General features: G+C 41.2%; 1 protein-coding gene across 1 annotated transcript; it reads right to left on the bottom strand.

Moving 5' to 3' along the window:
• Positions 1-233: 233 nt before the first annotated feature.
• Positions 234-2,414, bottom strand: LOC141590328 (uncharacterized). Its single transcript, XM_074410926.1, has 6 exons — positions 2,118-2,414; positions 1,624-1,956; positions 1,285-1,494; positions 1,005-1,073; positions 834-962; positions 234-722 (listed from the first exon to the last, which is right to left on the bottom strand). Exons 1-6 carry the CDS (start codon positions 2,412-2,414, stop codon positions 234-236), a joined length of 1,527 nt encoding a protein of 508 aa, XP_074267027.1.
• Positions 2,415-23,390: the final 20,976 nt, after the last annotated feature.

The following is a 23,390-nucleotide window of genomic DNA, read 5'->3' as shown; positions in this document are numbered from 1 at the left end:
AACAGTAGGAACATGAACAGGAGTAGTAGTCTGACTTGTGCCAAGAAGGCTTCCTCAAAATCCTCTGGGTAGAACACAACACCCCCTCCTGGTTCTTAATGGTCATAACCCTATTATGAATATGCCTAGCTCTTAAATGTGAGTGGAAAAATCTGGTGTTTTCATCCCCAAAATTTATCCACTCTACTTTAGCTTTTTGGGATAAATAGCTATGCTGCATTTTGCTTAACTGATTAAGAAGCAGCTGCTTCCCTTTCTGCAGCCAAAATAGACATATCAGTAGGATTGTCATGCATATGTTTCTGTAAATCCTCAAGTAACATCTTAGCCACACCCACAGACTTCTCAATATCAGAATACCTATTGTTATTAAGAGCTTTCAAAGGAGTCTTCAGCAGTTTAAGTTTCTGAACCAAATTATACATCATAGTCCCATCAATGCTAGTAGCCCAAGTAGTTTGTACTACCTCAGCAAAATGTTCATCCATACTCCACATATTAAAATACCTAAAAGGAGGCTTTCTGTGCACTCTATCATGTCTTCTGAAACACACTGAAGGATTGTGATCAAATAATCCTTCAGGTAAGAAATGGACATAAGCATCAGGGTACTTAGCCATCCAATCATCATTAATAAGGAATCTATCAATCCTAGAGAAACCCCTAACAGAAGGACTCTGCTTGTTGTTCCAGGTAAAAAAGGCCCCTTTTCCAGTTAAATCCTGCAACCCACAATAATCAACACACTCCCTAAAAGCAGCAACCTCATTCTAAGTCACCTCTCTTCCCATTCTCTCATTGAAATGCAGAACATTGTTGAAATCTCCACATACAGCCCAAGGACCAGGATAGTTATCATGAAAAGTAGACAGGTGATCCCAGAGCTCACCTCTCAAATCATCCTCATTGAAACCATACACAACACTGAAATAGAATGTATCTCCAGACCCATTCTCAACAACCTTAGCAGAAATGGCTTAAGAGCCAACAGACAAGATAGTAACACTGAAAAAACCAGGATTCCAAATAAGCCAAACTCTCCCCCCATGGTGAAACACATTGTTATTCACACCCTGCCAATGTGTACCAAGATTATTCAGAACCTTAGAGAAGTCGTGCAACTTCACTTTGGTTTCAACTAAACCATAAAGACCAACATTATTATTGTTGAGAAATCTCCTAACATCTAATTGTTTATTAATACTATTAATACCTCTAACATTCCAGCAGCCAATTTTATCCATTAGAAATATTGTTAGGTGTTACCACTAAACTCCCACTTACTTTTGATTTCCCTCTATCCCTTGCAGAGACAGCAGCATCATAAGACTTACTGGGTGACACCATAGCAGACCCACCCTGATGCTCATGTCTAGCAACTTGCTGCAAGACACTAACAGGAGTGTTAAGAGAAGAATCATGATGAGTGACACCCCCAAATGGTGGAGGAGTTGCTGCATGACCACTAGGAACCACTGGAGGATTGACCACCTTCTGCACAAGCCTCTAGACTTTCTGAGGAGGTTTAGCAGTAGGTTTAGGGGGTCTCATGTCCTGCCTAGTAGCTTGAGGAGGCTTGCACATTTCATGTGTATGCCCTATTCCCTTACAAGTAGAACATACAGTAGGCTTCCATTCATATTCTACTTGTATTCTGATCTCATTACCTTTCTCATCCAAAAAAATCAAATCTTCAGGAATGTCCTGGCCAATTTCCACTTCAACAAGCAATCTAGCATAGCCTAATCTAGTCTTAGCTTCAGTAGCAGCATCCCGTTTAAGGAAATTCCCAAGTAAACCAGCAAGCTTCTCCAAACTCGACAGGCTCCAAAACTTGAGAGGCAACCTACAGAGCCTTAACCAGATAGGCACAGAATGAACCCGTTCTTTCAATAAACTACAAGATTCAGACCAAGGTCTAACAACAAGCGGTTTATTCTCAAACATCGGAAACCCCTGTTGCAAAACCAGAGACTGAATCTCTATGGAAGGAAACCGCACAACGAAGACACCATTAGGAAAAAGGAGATTTTATCAAACTAATGCTCCCCCCAGAGATTATCAACAAACTTGTGAAGAGATTCCCAGGTGGGATTTCCCCCTAACACATAACAGACCACAGCAGACTCCCAATATTTAATCTCAGAAGAAACATCAGATTCAGTCAATTGTAACAACTTCTTAGGATTAGACTCAGGAACAGTTTCCTTAGAAGGTTGAGACCACTTACCTGACACAACAGTCCAGCCTTCCTCAGTCTCCACCGGAGTCCCCGACGAAGTGGATGGTTCTTCAACATAATTACTCAGTTCAATAACCGGTATCCCAATAATATCACTCATATCCTTAGTCTTGTGAGCATCACAGGAACGCGGCACTCCATGAATGCCATGAGAAAATTCTGGTGATTCCATATCAAACCCTAATTCCTTACAATTATTGAAAGACAAACGCAGCTTAGCACGAGATCGAATTCTACTATCTTTTTATGATTTTAGCGATGTTTTTGTGTTTCGCCTTGCCATTTTGCAATTCAAAACCCTAGAAAACCTAGAGAGAGGTCAGAGCAACATCTCTCTAACATCGCTTCTTTCTTTTTCTCATAAAAAAAAAAAAAACCAATAATTTAACAAGTATTAACTAGATACTTGTTAAATCTATCCTTGATAATATGTAAATAATACTAAGGGTTAATTGATAACTTATACCTTCAATAATGTCATTTTTCAAAATTTATACCTAACATAACTTTTTTCCAAAACTTATACCTAAGTTCCCAATTTCTTCCAAATCTAATACCGAGTTGCATTTCTGGTGAAAAGAATGACAAAGTGACCATTTTGCCCTTTCTTTTTAACCCATGTTACACTCCTTCTCCCTTATTCAAAACTAACAATAATTAACCCGACCACTTTAATGTGGGTAAATATCCGTATACTACCCTTCGAATTAAGGATTATAACGTAAAATTCATATGTAATTTATAGTCATAAAACGAAAAAAAACAAGGAACGATAAAGATTAGAAATCAACCTCGGGTCCTTTAAATTGCGGCGTAAAGAACAGAAATCAAAGCAGATTTCCTCCTAATCGTTGCACCCAAGACTTTGTCCGAGATATGCCCTTGTGCTAGAACAGTGTTCTCCGATTGCCTTGCAATATAGGGAGAACTGATGTGAGTTTTGTCGAGATGAGAGATCTCGGGTTTTTGAGGAGAAGAATACTCTTCAAAACCCTAATTTTTGTTTCAAATGATGATTAGGTCAAAAGGAGAGGGAGTCTCTCCTTTTGTTTGGTTCGGCCGGACCGAATGCATGCATGGGGAAGTGGGCTTCCACTTCCTCTTAATTTTAGCTCGAGGTCCAGTTCACCAAATGCTAAAATGTATATGACGGGTTTATATTATAAACTGTTATCGGTTATCGGAAATTAAGGCATCAGCTAATAATACGGGTTAGCTGAATTATTAATTCGTGTCCGACAAAGCAGTATTGTATGATTATATTCAATATACATTTAATTAAATATAAATCGTTTATATTTAATTTTCGAATTAATAGTTAATTCGCCTTAGCCCATGATATTTAATCCGTATTAAATATAATATCTCAACATCACATATTTGACTAATCACTAGTCAAATAACTCGGACTAACTGGTTAGTCAATTTTGGCATCTACATGACAGTATTTTCATACTGTCACATCTCTCGAACGTATCCTATAGGTGTGACTTTTAGGGACCAGTTGATCACCGCCATCTGTATGACAATAACGTCAAACTTATCTAGCAAGCCAACCGTTATTGATAAACGTGGATCGGTGATAATAATACCAAAGTATGCCCTTTGATCCTTTTAGAGGTTTATAAGTCCTTGCACTAACGGTTAAGGACACCAACCCCAACAAGCTCCCACTTGTCCGTACAAGTGCATGTGCAATGACGTTATCCGCACTAACTGGAGGACACAATCTCCAACAAACTCCCACTTGTCCGTACAAGTGTATGTGCGATAACCGATTCTCATATTCATTTAAAAATTTCTCCCACTCAATGTAAAACAATTTGCAGATCCGGATCCGCAAAGGTCGTATTTTACAATCGATCTGTATCAAGAGTGGTTTCCCCGACTAGAGAGTAACTTAAGTGATAAAACGAATCCGTATCCGAGCATGGCCATGCATTTCGATTCTGACTCCTCGAGTGGCCCCGAGAAATATCGAGTACACGATAAAGGCTGAATATTTCCTTCAACTCGACTCCTTCCGATCTAAGCACGGCATGAAATGACCCAGAAAAAATCTACTTGGCCCCCTGTTACGGATGACCGTGAGAAAGAAACCAAAGTCACCCAAAATGCCTTAGTCTCAAGAGACAGTCGATAGTTAAAGAATCGACTCTTAGGATCACCATGGAAGTCCTATCCACGACCGGGCAACGAATGTTATAAAACATTTAGGACTCCACGTCGATGTCACAATAGTGTCCTACGAAATATCCGTATAAATCGCCTTTGTGATTGGTCAGTCAACCGGTTGACTTATGGCTCGTTGAACCCACCATCAACCAACGTCACAAAATAATTGCCGAGTTATCAGCTCATGTGGGCAATTAAGGACTGAAAAAATATAATGTTCGTTCAGTTCACTTTGTGGTGTTCAAAATTTGTCGTACAAATCCACATGAAAAACAAAATATATATAAAATATCAAAACGATGATGTTGTATAGAGTACAAAAGCGAATGAATCTGATCCATCAAAGAGTACTACAACTTAGGAACACGTTTTATTCCCATGGAATTGACGTGCCCTTCATGCTTATCTTGTCGTAATGCTTTAGTGAGAGGATCTGCTATGTTATTATCTGTAGCAATCTTTTCTATCACTACTTCCTTTTGCTCCACGTAATCCCGGATTAGATGAGCTTTCCGTTGTACATGTCTAGACGCAACATAGTACTCGGACTCGGTCGTAGAATCTCTTTGTAACACTTTGCTTGGGACTCTTCCGGTGTTTGTAGCGCCATTAAGAGTAAAAACGAATCCAGACCGAGATTTCGAGTCATCTCGATCCATAAGTCAATGCCCAATCTTTAGTCCTCCGTAGGTACTTAAGATTGTTCTTGACAAACCATCCAATGTGATTCACCGGATGTTGTTGGAATCAACTTGTCATACTCAATGCATATGCCACGTCCGGACGTGTGCATATCATGGCATACATGATTGATCCTATTGCCGAAGCATAAGGAATCCGTGTCATGCGCTCTGTCTCTTCCGGTGTCTCTACGGTGCCCGAGTCCGCTCAAATGCACCCCCGGAGCCATGGGAAGAAACCCCTTCTTGGAGTTAGTCATCTTGAATCTCTCTAGGACTTTGTCTATGTAAGACTCGGATCGAGAGATAACATCCGTCGTGATCTATCTCGATAGATACGGATGCCTAGAATTCTCTGTGCCTCTCCCAGATCTTTCATCTGGAAATGGTTCTTCAACCATACTTTCACCGAAGTTAAGAGAGGTATGTCATTCCCAATCAGGAGTATGTCGTCAACATACAATATTAGGAAGACAATCTTGCTCCCACTCGACTTGATATATAAACATGGTTCCTCGACCGATCGAGTAAATCCATTTTCTTTTATCACTTGGTCGAAGCGATGATTCCAACTCCTTGATGCTTGCTTAAGTCCATAAATGGAACGCTTAAGCTTGCACACTTTCTTAGGGTGTACTGGATCAATGAAACCTTCGGGTTGTACCATGTACAACTCTTCCTCCAAAAAGCCGTTTAAGAAGGCGGTTTTCACGTCCATTTGCCAAATTTCATAGTCATGAAAAGCGGCAATCGCTAAGATAATCCGAATGGAACGCAGCATGACTACGGGTGCAAAAATCTCATCGTAGTGCAAACCTGGCACTTGGGTGAAACCTTTAGCAACTAGTCGTGCTTTGTAGATATCTTCTCCGACCTTCCACGAGAATGCTTTATCTTGTAAAGCCATTTGCATTGAAGGGGACGAACCTTAGCAGGTAAGTCAACAAGATCCCACACGTTGTTCTCATACATGGAGTCCATCTCGGATTGCATGGCCTCAAGCCATAGCTTTGAGTCGAAACTAGTCATGGCACCTTTATAGGTTGCGGGTTCACTACTCGTTAAGAGTAGAACGTCATCTATGTCATGTTCCTCGACCATACCAATGTATCTGTCCGGGAGGAATAGAGACTCTTCCCGACCTCCTAGGTTCCTCGGGAATATTCACCGCAGCCGGGATTGAAGGAACAGGTTCCTCCAATGGTTGCTCGGTGTTTGGTTTTGGAATCTCCGACAGGTCGAAGGTTCTATCACTCTTTGCATTCTCGAGAAATTCCTTCTCTAAGAATGTCGCACTAGCCGCAACAAAAACACGTTGTTCGGTTGGCGAATAGAAGTAATGACCACGTGATCCTTTAGGATAACCTATAAAGTATGTCTTGACCGATCGCGGGCCGAGCTTATCTTCGTGTCTCCACTTGACATAAGCCTCGCAGCCCCAAACCCGTATAAAGGACAAGTTAGGGACCGTTCCCTTCCATAGTTCATATGGAGTCTTGTCAATGACTTTAGACGGACTTCGGTTAAGTATTAGAGCGGTGACATAAGAGCATAACCCCATAACGAGTCGAGGTAAAACCGTGTGACTCATCATGGATCGAACCATATCAAGTAGTGTTCGATTTCTCCGTTCAGACACACCATTCAACCGAGGTGTTCGGTGGAGTTAAGCGTAGGGCAATCCCACGAGTCCTTTAGGTGTTGATCAAACTCGTGAGAAAGATACTCGCCACCACGATCCGAACGCAGTGTTTTTATCTTTCTACCCAATAGGTTCTGTATGCCCCCTATTCTCGGTATCCCTTGAATTTCTCAAAGGATTCACTTTTGTGCTTCATTAAGTAGACATAGCCATATCTACTCAAATCGTCCGTGAAAGTGATGAAATACCTATAGCCTTCTCGTGCGGTGATTGACATAGGACCACATACATCCGTGTGTATGAGCCCTAATAGGTCGGCAGCGCGCATTCCAACACCTTTGAAGGAAATCCGAGTCATCTTACCGATGAGACATGATTCACACGTGCCAAATGATTGAAAATCAAAGGCCGAGATAGCTCCATGTTTGATGAGCTGTTTTACGCGTTTCTCATTAATGTGTCCCATACGGCAGTGCCATAGATACGTTTGATCTTTGTCACCAACCTTTAACTTTTTATTCATTACGTGTAATATTTCCGTGGTCGGATCTAAAACATAAATTCCGTTCATGGAAAGCGCCTTGTCAGTAAATCATATCGTGTAATGAGAAAATGCAAGCATTGTTTTCTATTACAAATGAAAAACCAAGTTTATCAAGCGCAAAACGAACTAATGTTTTTGGAAAGACTAGGTACATAATAGCGATCATATAATGACAACTCAAATCCGCTTGGAAGCTGGATCACATATGTCCCCTTGGAGATGGCAGCTACTCTTGCTCCATTCCCAACACGCAGGTCCACCTCACCCTTTACGAGGGGTTCGATGTTTCGGAGCCCCCGCACATGATTTACACGAGATGAGAACCACAACCAGTATCAAGTACCCAAGTTCCGTAACTTGCGTGGTTAATCTCAATCATATGAATAAAAGTAGAAGAGAGAGAAGACATACCAACGGGTTTAACACGACCTGCCTTTAAGTCCTCATGATAAACAGGACATGTGCGTCTCCAATGCCCAGTCTTGTGGCAATGATGGCATTCCATGTTTTCACTCTTGCTCTTTGTCATGCCTGATGAGTTACTTGCCTCACCAGGACCACTCTTCCCTGAACCCGACTTCTTGAACTTCGCCTTACCTACTGTTAGGTTTGCCGGAGCTTTGCCCTTACCTTTCCCTTTGTTTGACACAACGAGAACATCCTGTTTCGAGCTCCCACTGCACTTCATGTCCTTCTCGGTCTGTACGAGGAGGGAGTGCAGTTCATGGGGAGTTTTCTTCAAATCATTCATATAGTAATTCGCTCTAAATTGCGAAAAACCATCGTGGAGTGAGTGAAGCATGCGGTCGATAACAATGTTCTCGCTGATGTTACAGTTAAAGGTCTCCAGCTTCTCGACATTCTCAATCATGCTGAGAATGTGTGGGCTAACCGGTTGGCCCTTCTGGAGTCTCGCATCAAAGAAGCGAGTGGTATGCTCATAGGTCACGATTCTCGGTGCTTTCGAGAATTCCTTAGTGAGCGTGGTGAAAATCTTGTTTGCACCTTGGGCTATGAAGCGTTTCTGCAAATTGGGTTCCATTGCAAAAATAAGTACGTTCTTTACCGCACCCGCTTCTAAAGCGAAATCGTTATACTCGTTGATTTCGTTAATTCCAGCCGTGGGGCCTGGGTTTAACGGCATGGGCTCAAGCAGATATCTGAGCTTTCCGTCAGCAGCGGCAGCATTCCGTAATGCTGCCTCCCAGTCCGCGAAGTTGGATCCATCATTCTTCAGTCGAGTAGACTGATTCATCTGACTCATGAAGATCCTAAGCCAGGACTCACGGTCCAATGTGGCACTTGGCATTGGGTTATCAGGAGAACCAGCCATTTGTAGTTTAGCAGTTTAAAAAACGTGATCTACACTGAAAAAGAAAGAAAAACAAAACGAAATAAGCAACTCATCGAGGTGATTTAAGTCTATTTAAAATTCATTTTAAACATGTAGACCCTCGCACTTGCATAATTGATCTCCCTCAAGAATGATACAAGTGATCCCAAGACTCAATTTCTGTAAATTGATAAGCCAACTGTTTAGCTAATTCTTCCGGAAGAACTCTTGGTCGATAGATTTCCGTAAATCCTATCTATAGTCCACCATAGTCACAGGATCGTACGAGTGACCATAGTGTTGAGATAAAATAGGTCAATCGGTTCCAACTTACCCGACGTAGAAGGGGTCATAGTATGCCTACCGACGAAGAAGGGACTCATTGGAGTTTGACCTATAAAGACCGTTCTCAATTTTTGTTTATACGAGGAAGATCCCATCAACTAAATTATAATTCATTTTAAGTGAACGAATAACTAGCGTCTGTCGTGAATGAATTTATTTGGATGATGGCTTAAAACGTGTGACATGAGAATGTCAATGAAAACTAACTCGTGACCTCTATATGTGTCAGTTTTCATGCAATAAATTATAGGTGGTTTGGTTTTTAGGCGGAATATGATGCATATTATCGTTGCATAAAAATAAATAAAGGAATGCGATACGTAAATAAAAATTTCCTAGTGTGGCCTATCCTAGTAAAAGAACATGATACAACTTCGGAATCCACCGTTGGACCCGAAAAGCTTGTCTTGATGTTCCATCTTGATCCATGTAGCGGGAGTGAGCATTCGGTCTCCATCTTCGGTCTTCTCAAAAAATTACAATTTAAAATTACAAAATAGAAACCTATTTACATTCTAATTAAAAACTGTAATTACAAGTGAAAAATCCAAAACGGAGATACGAGATCTCAAAATACAACCAAGACCGTGTTCCATCATTACGGTAACACGTTCTACTAAGGCCACACTAAGTTACAACTGATTGCAAAATTAAATACGTAATAAAAGGCATTCAAGGCATTCACAATTAACGAATAACAAAAATGCATCAACTAAAAACAAATTCATTCGTGACATAATTCCGTAATTATGTTAAATTTATCCAAACCACCTTTTAATGATTAAAATTAATGTGATAAAACCGGTTCTATCATTTAATTTTAATCCATTACAATCCGTTACTTTAAAAACGCTTTAAAATAACTTAATGGTACGTGAGTGAACCGATTCACTATTAAGCGAGTGTACTATATCCGTATAAAGTACATATTGAAGCCATAAGAAAATTTAAATCAAAAAGAAACAAATTTTCAAAGCTGTCAAAACGGAAATCCCTCGATCCAGGGACACAAGTGCTCGATCGAGGAACTACAGGGGTCGATCGACTGAACTGCAAGTCGATCGAGGGGTATGCTAATCAGGGAGTACTCGATCGACTAACCTGGAGGTCGATCGAGTACCTTTATCAGCAAATCTGCTCGATCGAGTACGAGGACAACTCGATCGAGCAGTAGGGTTTAGAAAGGGGTCGATCGAGTACAACAGGGACTCGATCGAGCAAAAGGTTTTTGAAAGGGGGGTCGATCGAGTACAACAGGGACTCGATCGATCAGAAACAAAACAGAAACTGCACTCGATCGAGTAGAAATACGCTCGATCGAATGCTAATGTGGCTGAAACTTCAAAACCCTCGTGAAAAACAGTTTGTCGAGACAAAATCAATTGTAATTTTGATCAAAAACGCATCAAAACAAATTTAACAATTGACAAAAACTTGACATGTTGCTATAATCTCTGTATAAAATAACAACATGTAAAAACAACAAGAAATTTGAAACAAAACAGCCGTGTAAAACATGGCACGGTTTGGTTTTCGAGACAAAACAACAACAAGAGCAACCGTGTAAACAAGACACGGTTCCCAAAGCAACCAAAACGCAGCAATGAAAAAAAAATTTCTGCCGAGTAAAAAATGAATGGCTGCCGAGACAAATTTTTTAACCAAAATCATCGTTTCAACAATCGTTTGATGAAAAACACATATAAAAATTCACGTGGCCTCGCTCTGATACCACTTGTGGGTAAATATCCGTATACTACCCTTCGAATTAAGGATTATAACGTAAAATTCATATGTAATTTATAGTCATAAAACGAAAAAAAAACAAGGAAACGATAAAGATTAGAAATCAACCTCGGGTCCTTTAAATTGCGGCGTAAAGAACAGAAATCAAAGCAGATTTCCTCCTAATCGTTGCACCCAAGACTTTGTCCGAGATATGCCCTTGTGCTAGAACAGTGTTCTCCGATTGCCTTGCAATATAGGGAGAACTGATGTGAGTTTTGTCGAGATGAGAGATCTCAGGTTTTTCAGAGAAGAATACTCTTCAAAACCCTAATTTTTGTTTCAAATGATGATTAGGTCAAAAGGAGAGGGAGTCTCTCCTTTTGTTTGGTTCGGCCGGACCGAATGCATGCATGGGGAAGTGGGCTTCCACTTCCTCTTAATTTTAGCTCGAGGTCCAGTTCACCAAATGCTAAAATGTATATGACGGGTTTATATTATAAACTGTTATCGGTTATCGGAAATTAAGGCATCAGCTAATAATACGGGTTAGCTGAATTATTAATTCGTGTCCGACAAAGCAGTATTGTATGATTATATTCAATATACATTTAATTAAATATAAATCGTTTATATTTAATTTTACGAATTAACTGGTTAATTCGCCTTAGCCCATGATATTTAATCCGTATTAAATATAATATCTCAACATCACATATTTGACTAATCACTAGTCAAATAACTCAGACTAACTGGTTAGTCAATTTTGGCATCTACATGACAGTATTTTCATACTGTCACATCTCTCGAACGTATCCTATAGGTGTGACTTTTAGGGACCAGTTGATCACCGCCATCTGTATGACAATAACGTCAAACTTATCTAGCAAGCCAACCGTTATTGATAAACGTGGATCAGCTGATAATAATACCAAAGTATGCCCTTTGATCCTTTTAGAGGTTTATAAGTCCTTGCACTAACTGTTAAGGACACCAACCCCAACATTTAACCCATGAACATTCACGACCACCATCCTTACCGGCAACCTCCCTGCCACCCCGTCACAAGCAACCTCCCTCTGCCTCTCGCCACCATCCAAAATCGATCCCGATTTGCGATTTTGCGTCATGTCCTCATTCAGCCGCCTCCGATCAATGGCAAACTCCCTCGCACCTTTCAGGCAATCGATTACCATGATGAAATGCAACCACCAGCCCACCAGAACTATGCACCCTCACCAACTCTCGTATTCCATCGTCATTAATCTAATCGAGATTTGTGGTGGTGGGTTTTATGGTGGGTCAGATCTGGAAATGTTGGGCGTTCTTGTGGTGGTGTTCGCATTGGTAAATTGTTGCGGTGGCAGCGGTGGGGTTAGTGTTGGGTGGCGAGCCAATTCAAGTGTTGGGTGAGCGGTGTTAGGGGATGTCGGTGGTGGTGCTAGGTAGCAATAGGCGTGTTGGATGATGTTGATGACGATGTTAGATGCAAACAGTATTGGGCAGCGGTGGTGGTCTTAGATGGCGGCGGTGTAGGGCGTTGTTGGTGGCTGTGTACGGTGGTGATGGCGGCGGGCGATGATGGTGTTGGTGCTTGGGGATAATGACGTGATGGCGGCGGGCGATGATGATGTTGGTGCTTGGGGATAATGACGTGATGGCGGGTGTTGATGGTTGATAATTTGAAACATTACAGTGAAGTTGATTAGGGGTAAATTTGGCACACACACCAAATTTTATCATTAAAACTTGATTTTAGTCGGAATCCGGTCAGTTTTCTTGTCGGAGGTGAAATTCGGTATTAAGTATAGAGGAAAATAGCAAATTAGGTATAAGTTTTGAAAAAAAATTATCTTAGGTATAAAGTTTAAAAAATTGTAGTATAGTAGGTATAAGTTATCAATTTACCCTAATACTAATACACTTAGTATTTATTTTTGGTTACTAACAATCTTAGTAAGCGATGTATATTAATTTTTAGATAGATAAACCAACTTTTTATTCACATGCAAAATATGCCAAGTGAGTAGTCAATAAAAGAACAAAGTTGTTGGTCTATATGGGAGGGAGAGGACGGTTGGTAAGGGTGGAGTGTGGGAGAGATTTTGCTTTATTTTATGTCCAATTGTCATTGTGCATAAAATAGAACAAAAGTTGATGGGACAAATCAAAGTCATGAGTGTAATGATTATATTTATAATCATCCATTTACACGGTTTAATGTTCCATTTATGGATCCATATCGGTTCTTATATTTGTCGCACAAATACGTGTAATTTTACTTTAAACATCGTTTTATGTTTAAATGCTTCCCAATAAATTTAGTCCAAAACACTCCGTAAATATATGTGTACAACTACACATATTATTTACGTACTAATATTAATCACATTAATCAATTAGTAATATTTTAGTGAATTATCAATTAATTAACTAAAACCCGTCTCATAAAATTTATTATTCAATTATCGCATAATTAAATAATAACTGCCGCGCCTAGAGTTCGCAACTCGAAATCTCTCTAAAAAGGATCGACTAACCTTTTAGTCAATAAATCAAGGGACTAAATAAATTGTATCTCATACAATTAATTAGTTGTCAATTGGAGTTCGTTTCTTTAGGTGTGACCGAAAGGGGTCAGTTGATCACCGCCGTCTCACGACAATAACGTCAAACTCTAGTCAGCCAACTGTTATCGATTTACGTTAATCAACTGACGAGGATCAAATAATAAATATCCTAATGATATTCCTTTAATGAGATTTATTATGTAAACGCACTATTGTGGAGGACACTAACTCCAACAGGGAATTGTGATTGTTTCCCGTTGAAAGGGACCCTGATTTTCTGATGAAGGGTTGAGGTCACGGCGTCAGCGGCGTGAATCCAGGGGCGTCCCAGAGTTATGTTGAAAGAAGCGTCGATGTCGAGCACCTGAAAATTTGCTTGTCTTTCCAAGGGTCCAATTGCAATTGCGTCGATGTCGACGGGTGCCATCATAGGCATGTAGTCCTTGGTAAGTTGGGACCAAATTAGCTTCTTTGATACCCGGTCTATGAGTCGTCTTGAGGGGCATGGCATTGACTGCGGATCCATCATCCACTAGAACCTTAGGCACATTTTTCTTAAGGCATTGCACAGTTATATAGAGAGTTAGGTTATGGTTGGCTCCGAATGTAGGGATATCTTACGTCAGAGAAGATGACTAGGTTGCACAGGTCGGGGACATCCATGTCATGTGTGCTACCACTTCTTCAGGAGAGGAGGTAGAGAGAACCGTTAACTTTCCCAAGGCTTGTAACAAAGCCTGCCGATGTTCGAAAGATGTCGCAATTAGTTGCCAAATTGAAATTTCCGGCTTTGCTTTTTGCAGTTGTTTTAAGGATCGAGTTTTCGGGAACCTTGGGTTGATTGTCCACGTCCGGGACAACTTGGTCATTCGTTGTTGGAACGACTGTTGTATTGTTCGGGTTTTAGTAGGAACACCCGGACTGGGTAAGATGTCCGATCTCTTTTACTTGTTTGCCCTTTCCCGGAATGATGTAGACATCCTCTGTGTCGTCGCTCTAGATACCGTTGATTTTGGGATCGTGAGGGTACCTTGGAGAGGTATTCCTCGCCGGATAATTTTTGTAGGGGAAGTTCTTGTGGGGGAAGTTATTGTGGGGTTGATTATTGTAGGGTGTGTGCCAGAATGGTCGCGGGAGCAATCCTTTCTAGTGAGGGGAGTTTTGGATTCTTAGAGGACCCTCCCTCGGGCGCAGTGTCGGTGTCGGTGGGTTAAAGATCAACCGGTGGTAGGCATCCTCAAGTCGGGTAATCCATTTTGTGAGACTGGCTATGGCTTCTTCAACCTGTTGAGATATGGTGAGCATGGTTGCGGCGCAGAATACGAACATCCCGTCTGGGGCATCCTTTTCCAAGGCATTCACCTTATCATCAATAGGCAGGATGAGGTGTGAGCAGTCCAGGGTTGGCTCGTCATCAGAGATGGCATGGATTCCCAAGGGGTTTTTCTTGTTGTTTCGTTTCGTGGGTGGAGGTAAAGGTAGTTCCCCTTTCTCAATCATATCTTGAATGGCTTGATTCAGTTTAAAGCAGGCCCCCGTGTCTTGACCTTTACCCTGGTAGTATTGGCAGTACGCATTGGGATTCAATAAACGGGTTTTCTTGGCCTCGGATGGATCCGGAGTGGGCCCAAATCGCTCTAGTTTCCATTAGTCCATGAGTCTTTTTAGGGCACTGGCATAGGTTGTCCCCAAGTTTGTGAATACCCTTTGAGGACGCTCAATTTTCTTTGTGGTTGGTTCGAGGAGGTTGACCTAATCGATTTTGTTTTTCTGACTACAGGGGCGAGATCCAGTTGATGTAGATCCTTGATAGCCTCTACCAGTGGTTTTGGCTAGGACACCTTTGAGGAGGTCGTCTTCAATGCGGGTTCCGAGGATTTGTAAGTCCTGGAAAGTTTTGATGTTTTGATATCTCAGCAGGTTGGCATAAACTGGGCAGAGGTTGTTAACAAACTTCTCCACCAGAGTTGATTCACTCGGCTTACTGACCAATTAAGTGCTTACCCTCCTCCAACGAGTTAGGAATTCTGTGAACCTTTCCTTATCATTCTGAGTCAGGACCTCAAGGTTGCGGGTGTTGGCTTGGATCTCGACGTTGTCGGCGTACTGTTTAGCAAATTCTACGGTGACTTCGTCCCAAGTAGTAATGCTCTTGGGGTCGAGGGAATAATACCATTGGCGAGGAATTGGTTCCAGGAATGACGGAAAGATCCGGGTGAAGAGTTCTTGTTTGACCCCCTTGATAGACATGTAATCCTTGAAGGCTCGAATGTGGTTGAGCGGGTCCTCCACTCCCTTAAACTTGGGTACATCAGTTAGGGTAAAATTGTCGGGTAGTTGATCCCCAACGGGTTCGAATCTTCGATTGTTCTCAAGATGGATGTTGTTACCACAGGCTAGGAGTTGTTCTTCTTGAGTCTGAGCCTTTTCTCGGTTTCAGTCAAAGGCGGAGTGTTGTGTTCTCCGGTTTCCTTATTTTCCAAGGTGTCGATACGGGTCTTGACACGGTCCAGGGTGACGTTAAGAGCGGTGAGTAGGCTGGTTAGTTGAGCAGTCGTGAGATCCATGTTGGCATCGTTGTTGTTGGACGGTGATGAGGAATGGGCCATGGCTCTGAGGCAGAAAACGGCTCACGTTACAACCCAATCCGACACGGTTTAACGACTAAACGCAGACAACACAAAAGACAGAAAGACAATTCAGACTCAACAAGATAAGGGATACCGTGTGTGGTGCCTCGGTGCTGACTCGATTTATGATGTGACAGTGTTGACCGGATTTTGACTCGCGTTCAACGTAGTGGCGTGAGGCCGTTGAACAAGTCTCGAGTTGAGACGACTCATAAGTAAAGACCCATAAGTATGCTGTTTCCGAAGACGGTTATTGAAATTCAAATCGTACGTCTTGAAAATCGAATTTTGAAAGGTTTGTGGTCCCGGGGACGGTGTGTAGATACCCAGTATCTGCACCTTCCAAAAACCACCCGATGATGATCGGACTACAACGTGTTTTTGATATGCGTGCGTGGATTGGCTATATATGAGACGGTTTAATGCACTACTCGGATATGAAAAATGATTTCAAAAGTTTTCTAACTTCATTTGCATTAAAATAACACTATTTAGAGTTAAAACCGTCTTCGGACCCAAATCCGACTCAGAAACCCGCAACTCGAGTCAACCCGAGTCAACCCAAATCTCGGATGTCAAAAAAAATGCCATGAATGTCTTCATCATGTCATTTCCATTAAAATGACCCTATTTAGAGTCAAAACCGACACCGAGCCAAAAACCGACTCGAAATTCAAATCCCGACTCACACGGGTCAAACCCGAGTCAAAGACACAAAATACCTACCCGAAATATCACCTAAGAGGAAGCTTACACGGCTAAGAAAACCTCAAAGACCACAAATCACAACCAACAAAACATTGGTTAGAACAAATGCAAAATCCAAATTTGCGAAAGGGACAGTACACCCCATTGAGTAACGGGGTGGCTCACGCCTCAATGGGGTGTCTCCTTAGCCTCCAAGCAAAATCAATCGACCTACCATCCCACATTTCTCTATAAATACCCACCATCACACACCATAATCTTCACGCGAGTGTCCGCCCCCTCACCTCTCTCTTAAACTTCTAGACCCGACTTCCTAAGTCACAAAATCGGCACGTGTTTACGACCTACCGATCGTAAACACAAGCCTTACACATTTTGTTTGGTACCGTCGCCGTGAATTCGACCGACCCATTTGACCAACTCAATTCATCAATCAACATGTTTTAATTAACATATTTTCAACTCATTTTCAAAACAAAATCCTTTTTTAAGGCACTCTTTTAAACTTCTTTGATCGCGAGTAGTCACTACGAGAAAACCGTCTCTAAAGTCGTCTACCACGCAAACATCAATATACGTAAGTTTGAGGGTGTAAATATCTTATTTATTTCATGTATTTACTGTTTTTATGAGTTCATAAGCATGAACAATGCATAACACGATTCAAACATAGGTTCGACGAGCCAAAACCGAGTTTTGGCCTGAGACAGAAGCTCCTTGCTATGCAGGGTTGCTCGCGCCTCTTGTGGGTGTCTGGGTCAGACTCATCCGTGTTTGAGTTCGTCTTTCCTTCAACACTTTCTTTTATTTTTACTTCTTTCCTTTAACGGTTTTTACCATTTCAGATGTTTCAAATCTTTTTTATTACAAACATTTTAGCCATAAATCATAATCACCCTTGGTTCCTAATATCATGACGGTTTAATCCGTGACTCGGTGATATTAATTGGTTAATTACATTTTAAAAGAAATTCTTTTATTTTATTTACCATTTTAATGCATTTTTATGTTAAACATATTTTGACCATTACATAAATCATCCATGGTTCTTTATACCATGTCGGTTTAATCCGAGTACGATGACAAACATGACTAATTACAAATAATTGAACTTAACATAATTAGTTCAAATCAAACATTTTCCTTTTACCATTTTATTATACTTTTCAAACATGCAAATCCGACAACGAATATTACTAACATAATAGTAATTATTCCGAGTCATGCAAACAATACTTGCAAATCATTAATCACAAAAAAACGGTTTTAAACAACCTTTTTAACAACCAGGAGACGCCTCTTGGTTCGCCCCATGGCTCGCGCCTCAAGAGGCCATCTGCTTTCATATTTCAAAACCTGGACAGGCCCCATTCCCTCGCCAATAGGCTCGCGCCCCAATGGGACTGCCTGGCACTGTTCTGTCTCATTTTGATACTTGTCTAGGACGATCCCGATTACGGTTAATCCGAATATATGACGGATCAGATTGACAAGTTGGCATTTTTACACTTTGTCTTTTAAACACTCTTTTTCAATAAATGGATCGTGTTAAGCATCATAATAACCCGAACTTGGTAAATGGATGTTTAATTTCCGCTTTCACATGTAAATCAATCTAAATCCAACTTGACATCTTATGCTTGATATTTGGATTAACAAACCGACTTAGAAAGCTCACATGTTAGGTTAACACTTTTGGATGTGCATTCATGCATTTACACCGTTTTATCAACTTTTGCACTTAAACAACCACGATCGATCAATAGAGGCCGCTAACGCGGGCGGGATTGGGTGTCTGATTAAAGGGCTTCCCAATACGTACCCTCACCCCTTACTCAGAACCTTTGGATGGTGGATGGCCTTATCCAGGGCATACGAGAGTCATTTTAGGTATAGAATGCTAAAAGGGGGACAAGTCCGTATCTTTAGTACCTATGTCAAACCCTGCTTTGTGCTTCGTTTGACCGAGATATAAAGTAGATTTCGAACGGGTTCCAAGCATCCCACAAATGCTTGGTGGCGACTCCGAACATCTCTGTATCGTTTCGAGACCTTTACCGAGACGAAACCGACCGATCTAAAGCGATCCGGTCGAAAGCATTTTTACGCCGCCGAGCGTGACTTTTTAGACCGCTGCATATCCACAGATTGGCTTGGCGTGTAGGTGGCCCGTGACTACGGACCGGTAGGCGGCCTAAATCCGCAGACCGAGACGTGGCCCATGTCCACAGTTTGGCGACTCCGCTGGGGATTACTAGGACACTTGTGTCTTTGTGATCCTTAGAGGTGAAACTCGAATGAGGCCGTGGTTAAAGTGCATTAATTGATATTACGGTCCTAAGTCGGGTTCCTTGTCCAGGCCCACAACCTAACCTTTATCGACCAATTGGCTCGTCCCATCGGCGTGAGTTTTCTCATCCCCGCGTTTTGAATCCCGATTGAGTCAAGCATACCGTTGACGTTACACATTTCTGTTTCGTCAAAGAGCTTTCATCATCTTCGAGCACGAGGCTAGGGCACCCTCCTTACACATTTTGTTTGGATCGGTATCCCTCTCGCAAATCGGGGTTTGATTGCTTGGTGTGTAACCCACCCTATTAAGCCAAAACCCGTGTCAATATTATGCATAATTAAATGAACTGTGAGTGCTTATGTGTTATGTGATCATAAGTCCTTCCGTGTCATTTCAATCTTTCACAAAAAACACATTTCGCGCCGTTATAATGGCCGTTTCAAATCTCGGTCTTTCGCCGACCGTTGCACGCCTTTCTAGGCCGTCGTAATGACGATTTTCAAATCCGGTTTTCTACAACCATTTCAACACACCTTTCTAGGCCGTCGTAATGACGATTTTCAAACCCGGTTTTTACAACCGTTTCTAAGCACCTTTTTATGCCGTTATAATGGCCATTTCAAAACCCGGTTTTTTTAACCATTTCAAATGCACCTTTTTATACCGTTGTAATGACAATTTCAAACCTTGGTTTTCACAAACCATTTCAAAATCCCCTTTTACGTCGTCATAATGGCCGTTTCAAAACTCGGTCTGCCGCCGACCGTTGCATTCTCAAAGCGCCCTTTTACGCCGTCGTAATGACGAATTCTACCCTCGAATTTTCAAAATTCAAAATCAATTTTTAAACATAAACGTTTTTCAAACCGTCGTAATGACGATTTTAACCCGTGCAACTTTCCAAAATTTCAAATGTCGTTTTCGAAATCAAATTTGGCTTTTCTAAGCCGTCGTAATGACGATTTCAATTCTCGCAATTTTTTATTTGCATACCGTCTTTCAAAGGTTAAAACGGTTTTCTAACCCGTCGTAATGACGAATTCAATCCTCACAATTTCCAATTTCAAATCTTTGAAAACAAATTTATGAGTTTTCAAATTTCAAATCCAATTTCAAATCATTTGAAAACAAATTTAACCGTTTTCAAATTTCAATTCAAAATCAAATATTTGAAAACTAATTTAACCGTTTTCAAATTTCAATTAAAAATCAAATATTTGAAAACTAATTTAACCGTTTTCAAATTTCAATTCAAAATCAAATATTTGAAAACTAATTTAACCGTTTTCAAATTTCAATTCAAAATCAAATCTTTGAAAACAAATTTAACCGTTTTCAAATTTCAAATCCTATTTCAAATTCTTTGAAAACAAATTTAACCGTTTTCAAATTTCAATTCAAAAATCAAATCTTTGAAAACAAATCTAACCGTTTTCAAATTTCAAATCCAAAATCAAATCTTTGAAAACAAATCTAACCGTTTTCAAATTTCAATTCAAAATCAAATCTTTGAAAACAAATCTAACCGTTTTCAAATATCAATCCGATTCTAAATTATTTGAAAACAAATCTAACCGTTTTCAAATTTTCAACCCAATTTTAAATCCTCTGAAAACAAACTTAACCGTTTTCATGGCCATTGTGATGACGATTCCAAATTATTCGATTCTAGATTTTCTAATCCGTGATTATTCGGAATTTCAAAAACTGTCTTTGGAAACAACACTTTGTTTTCAGAGCCGTCGTAATTTCAAACTCAAACCGTCTTTTGAAAACAAACTTAGGACAACTCTTCAACTGATCGACTTTCGGAGATCTCTACTCTTCGGAAGCTGTCCATAAAACGACAAATGAACCTTTTTGAAAATTTCTATTTTCGAAAATATCAGTCCACCTTTCTGATTCAGCCTCGAGTTGATTTCATGTCAAGTCGTCTAGATAACGTCGAGTCTCTGCAGAAGTTAGTGCCTACCTTCTGGTCTAGGTCGTGTCGCCTAATTGTCGAGACATCTCCAATTATGGCGTTAGGAGAGTCAAAACCTCTCGGGTATTAAACCCATCTTTCCCCTAAATTACGGGTCAAAGGTCAAGTTTGTGTACATGTCTTGTCCAACGGCGTCACGCCAGTAACGCACATCCAAACTGAGTCAGAAGTCGTCTGTCTAGGCATCACTATGCCAAAGTCGACACTCGAGTCTAAGTTCAACGTCATGCACCAAGAGTTCAGACACAAGAGGTCATTCACGATCTTTAATGAACTCATAACCTGGTCACACCGTCGTGTCTTCACGACAAAACTACCTTTTCTACATATGTGTCGCACTTGCCTTTGTTTGTGCAACCTCTTGCCAAGACAAGTTATGACGCCTATCGTTATGTCAATAGGAATCCCTTGGGTGCCATCAATCGTCAACCAGAAACTCAAGAACCCGATCAACCTGCATCTGCCATGACTTCCGCCGAAACCAACAACATGGTCCTTCGACTCCTAGCTACCGTGGAAGACTTGAGCACTTGTCTCTCCCAAATTGAGGACTATATGATAACCGGGAATTTTCCCTCTTCTGATATTGAGCAAAGGGTTAAGCTCCTTGAAAGCCGACTACTTGCCAATGACAAAACCAAAACTAGACGACCTCATAGGTCCTTCCCTGATCTGGGTATGCCTTATGCCACAGCCTTGGAAAGGCTAACCTTCCAAGGAAAACTTCAACCAATTGGTCCAACTCCAGACCCTCTACCAAACAAGCGAGGACATAGATGGGACGGAAAACTGTTTTGCCAATATCACCAAGGTCGCGGACACGATACTGAAATGTGTCTCCCCCTAAAATGTGCCATCCTTGACATGATTGAAAAGGGTGAGTTACCATTACCTCCCTCAACAAACAAAAAGAACAACCCTCCAAAAACCCCGTTGGACACAGTCAGGAATCTTTCCTAGACTGCTCTCACCTCATCTCTCCTGACAATGAGAAAATTCATGCAATTGAAGAAGATGGCATACAAAGCGCTATATTGATGCTCTCCGTCTCTATCAATAACATATTCTCAAAGCTGCAAGTGGCTATCGATGATTTGAACACTCGGGTAGCTAATTTGGAGAAGAGGTTTGGTAGTACCGAAAACGAACCTGACCACCAAGGAGAAGACCAACACCCAATTCCCCAACAATCAAATGCTCAAAATGAGGAACCGTCTAATGGTTCCCGCACCCAAAAACCCACCAATAAAGAACGTGCAATTGCCTCGCCAAAATACCTTTCAGAATATCAAACAACATCCCCAAAACTTCCCATTGATAACAACCAAATCCTACTTCCGCCTAGGATTGACAAAAACAAAACTCACAAAAACATCCCAAAAAACACCAATGTTGGAATCAGGGGAAAACATCAAAGGGTATTCACAGATCTGGGAATAACATATGGCACCGCTCTGAGGATACTTTCTTCAGAAGGATTACTGCAACCTATTGGTCCCACTCCAGATCCAAAACCCGAAAACATAACCCAATTTTGGAATGGCTATGCATATTGTCGATATCATAAAGGCAAGGGGCATAAAACTGAAGCGTGCTACGAGCTCAAGCATGCCATAGAAGATGGAATTGAGGATGGCATGTTTTCCTCCTTACTAACAAGCCCTCCAGACAATGAAACTGGGCGGCCTTATAGGAAGTTCATCGATTTGGGTGATCGACAAGATGAGTATTCTGCCAATCATTTGATAAAAAGGAGAAAGGTAGGCTCAACACCATCCTATCAACATGGAGATGAGGCTTTAGTTAAACATGTCATTGACTGCCTTCACCCAAATTATGCATCCCGTTTGAAGGGTTGTAACATTAAAAGCGTCGATGACCTATCAACAGAAATTTCTCGCATCGATGAAATCATTAAAGGAGGCTCAACATCTGCGACCCCTCCCGAAAATAAAACCTTCCGCATTACCGAAGTAAAATATGTGGAGCCTTCGGCAGAAAGAGCCACACACCCGCAAAGACAATTTTCAGACTTGGGCATGCCTTATGCTATTGCTTTTAGAGTGCTTGTCTCTGAAGGACTAATCCAACCGATTGGCCCCACTCCAGATCTTACACCCAATAAAAGAGGCCGGTTTTGGGACGGTTCCCAATATTGCCTATTCCATAGGGGTAATGGGCACAACATAGAGATGTGCTGGAAGCTCAAACATATCATCCAAAATATGCTCGATGGTGGCAGGTTGTCTTTATCAACCTTTAATCATTTAATGGAAAAGAATGGTTCCCATGGACGCCTTACTCCTCAAAAACAGGACAACCTTCTAGGACCTCATCCTTCTGGCGTCCCAAACAACGAGGGTGAAGTGCTCAAGTGGGTCAATGCTCAAAACCAGACATTCAAGCCGCTGGATGCTGCGAAAGAGACCTTCGAGGGGGAAAGTGATGATTACGAGTCCGTATCTACGATTGAGTCCGAGTCCGAGTCCGAGTCTTAGGCTTTCTCATATATATCCTAG

This window comes from Silene latifolia, chromosome 7 (assembly GCF_048544455.1).
Source record: "Silene latifolia isolate original U9 population chromosome 7, ASM4854445v1, whole genome shotgun sequence".
NCBI classification, from domain to species: domain Eukaryota; kingdom Viridiplantae; phylum Streptophyta; class Magnoliopsida; order Caryophyllales; family Caryophyllaceae; genus Silene; species Silene latifolia.
Note: the sequence above shows the minus strand (reverse complement) of the source record. Positions and strands in the feature narration are given on the sequence as shown.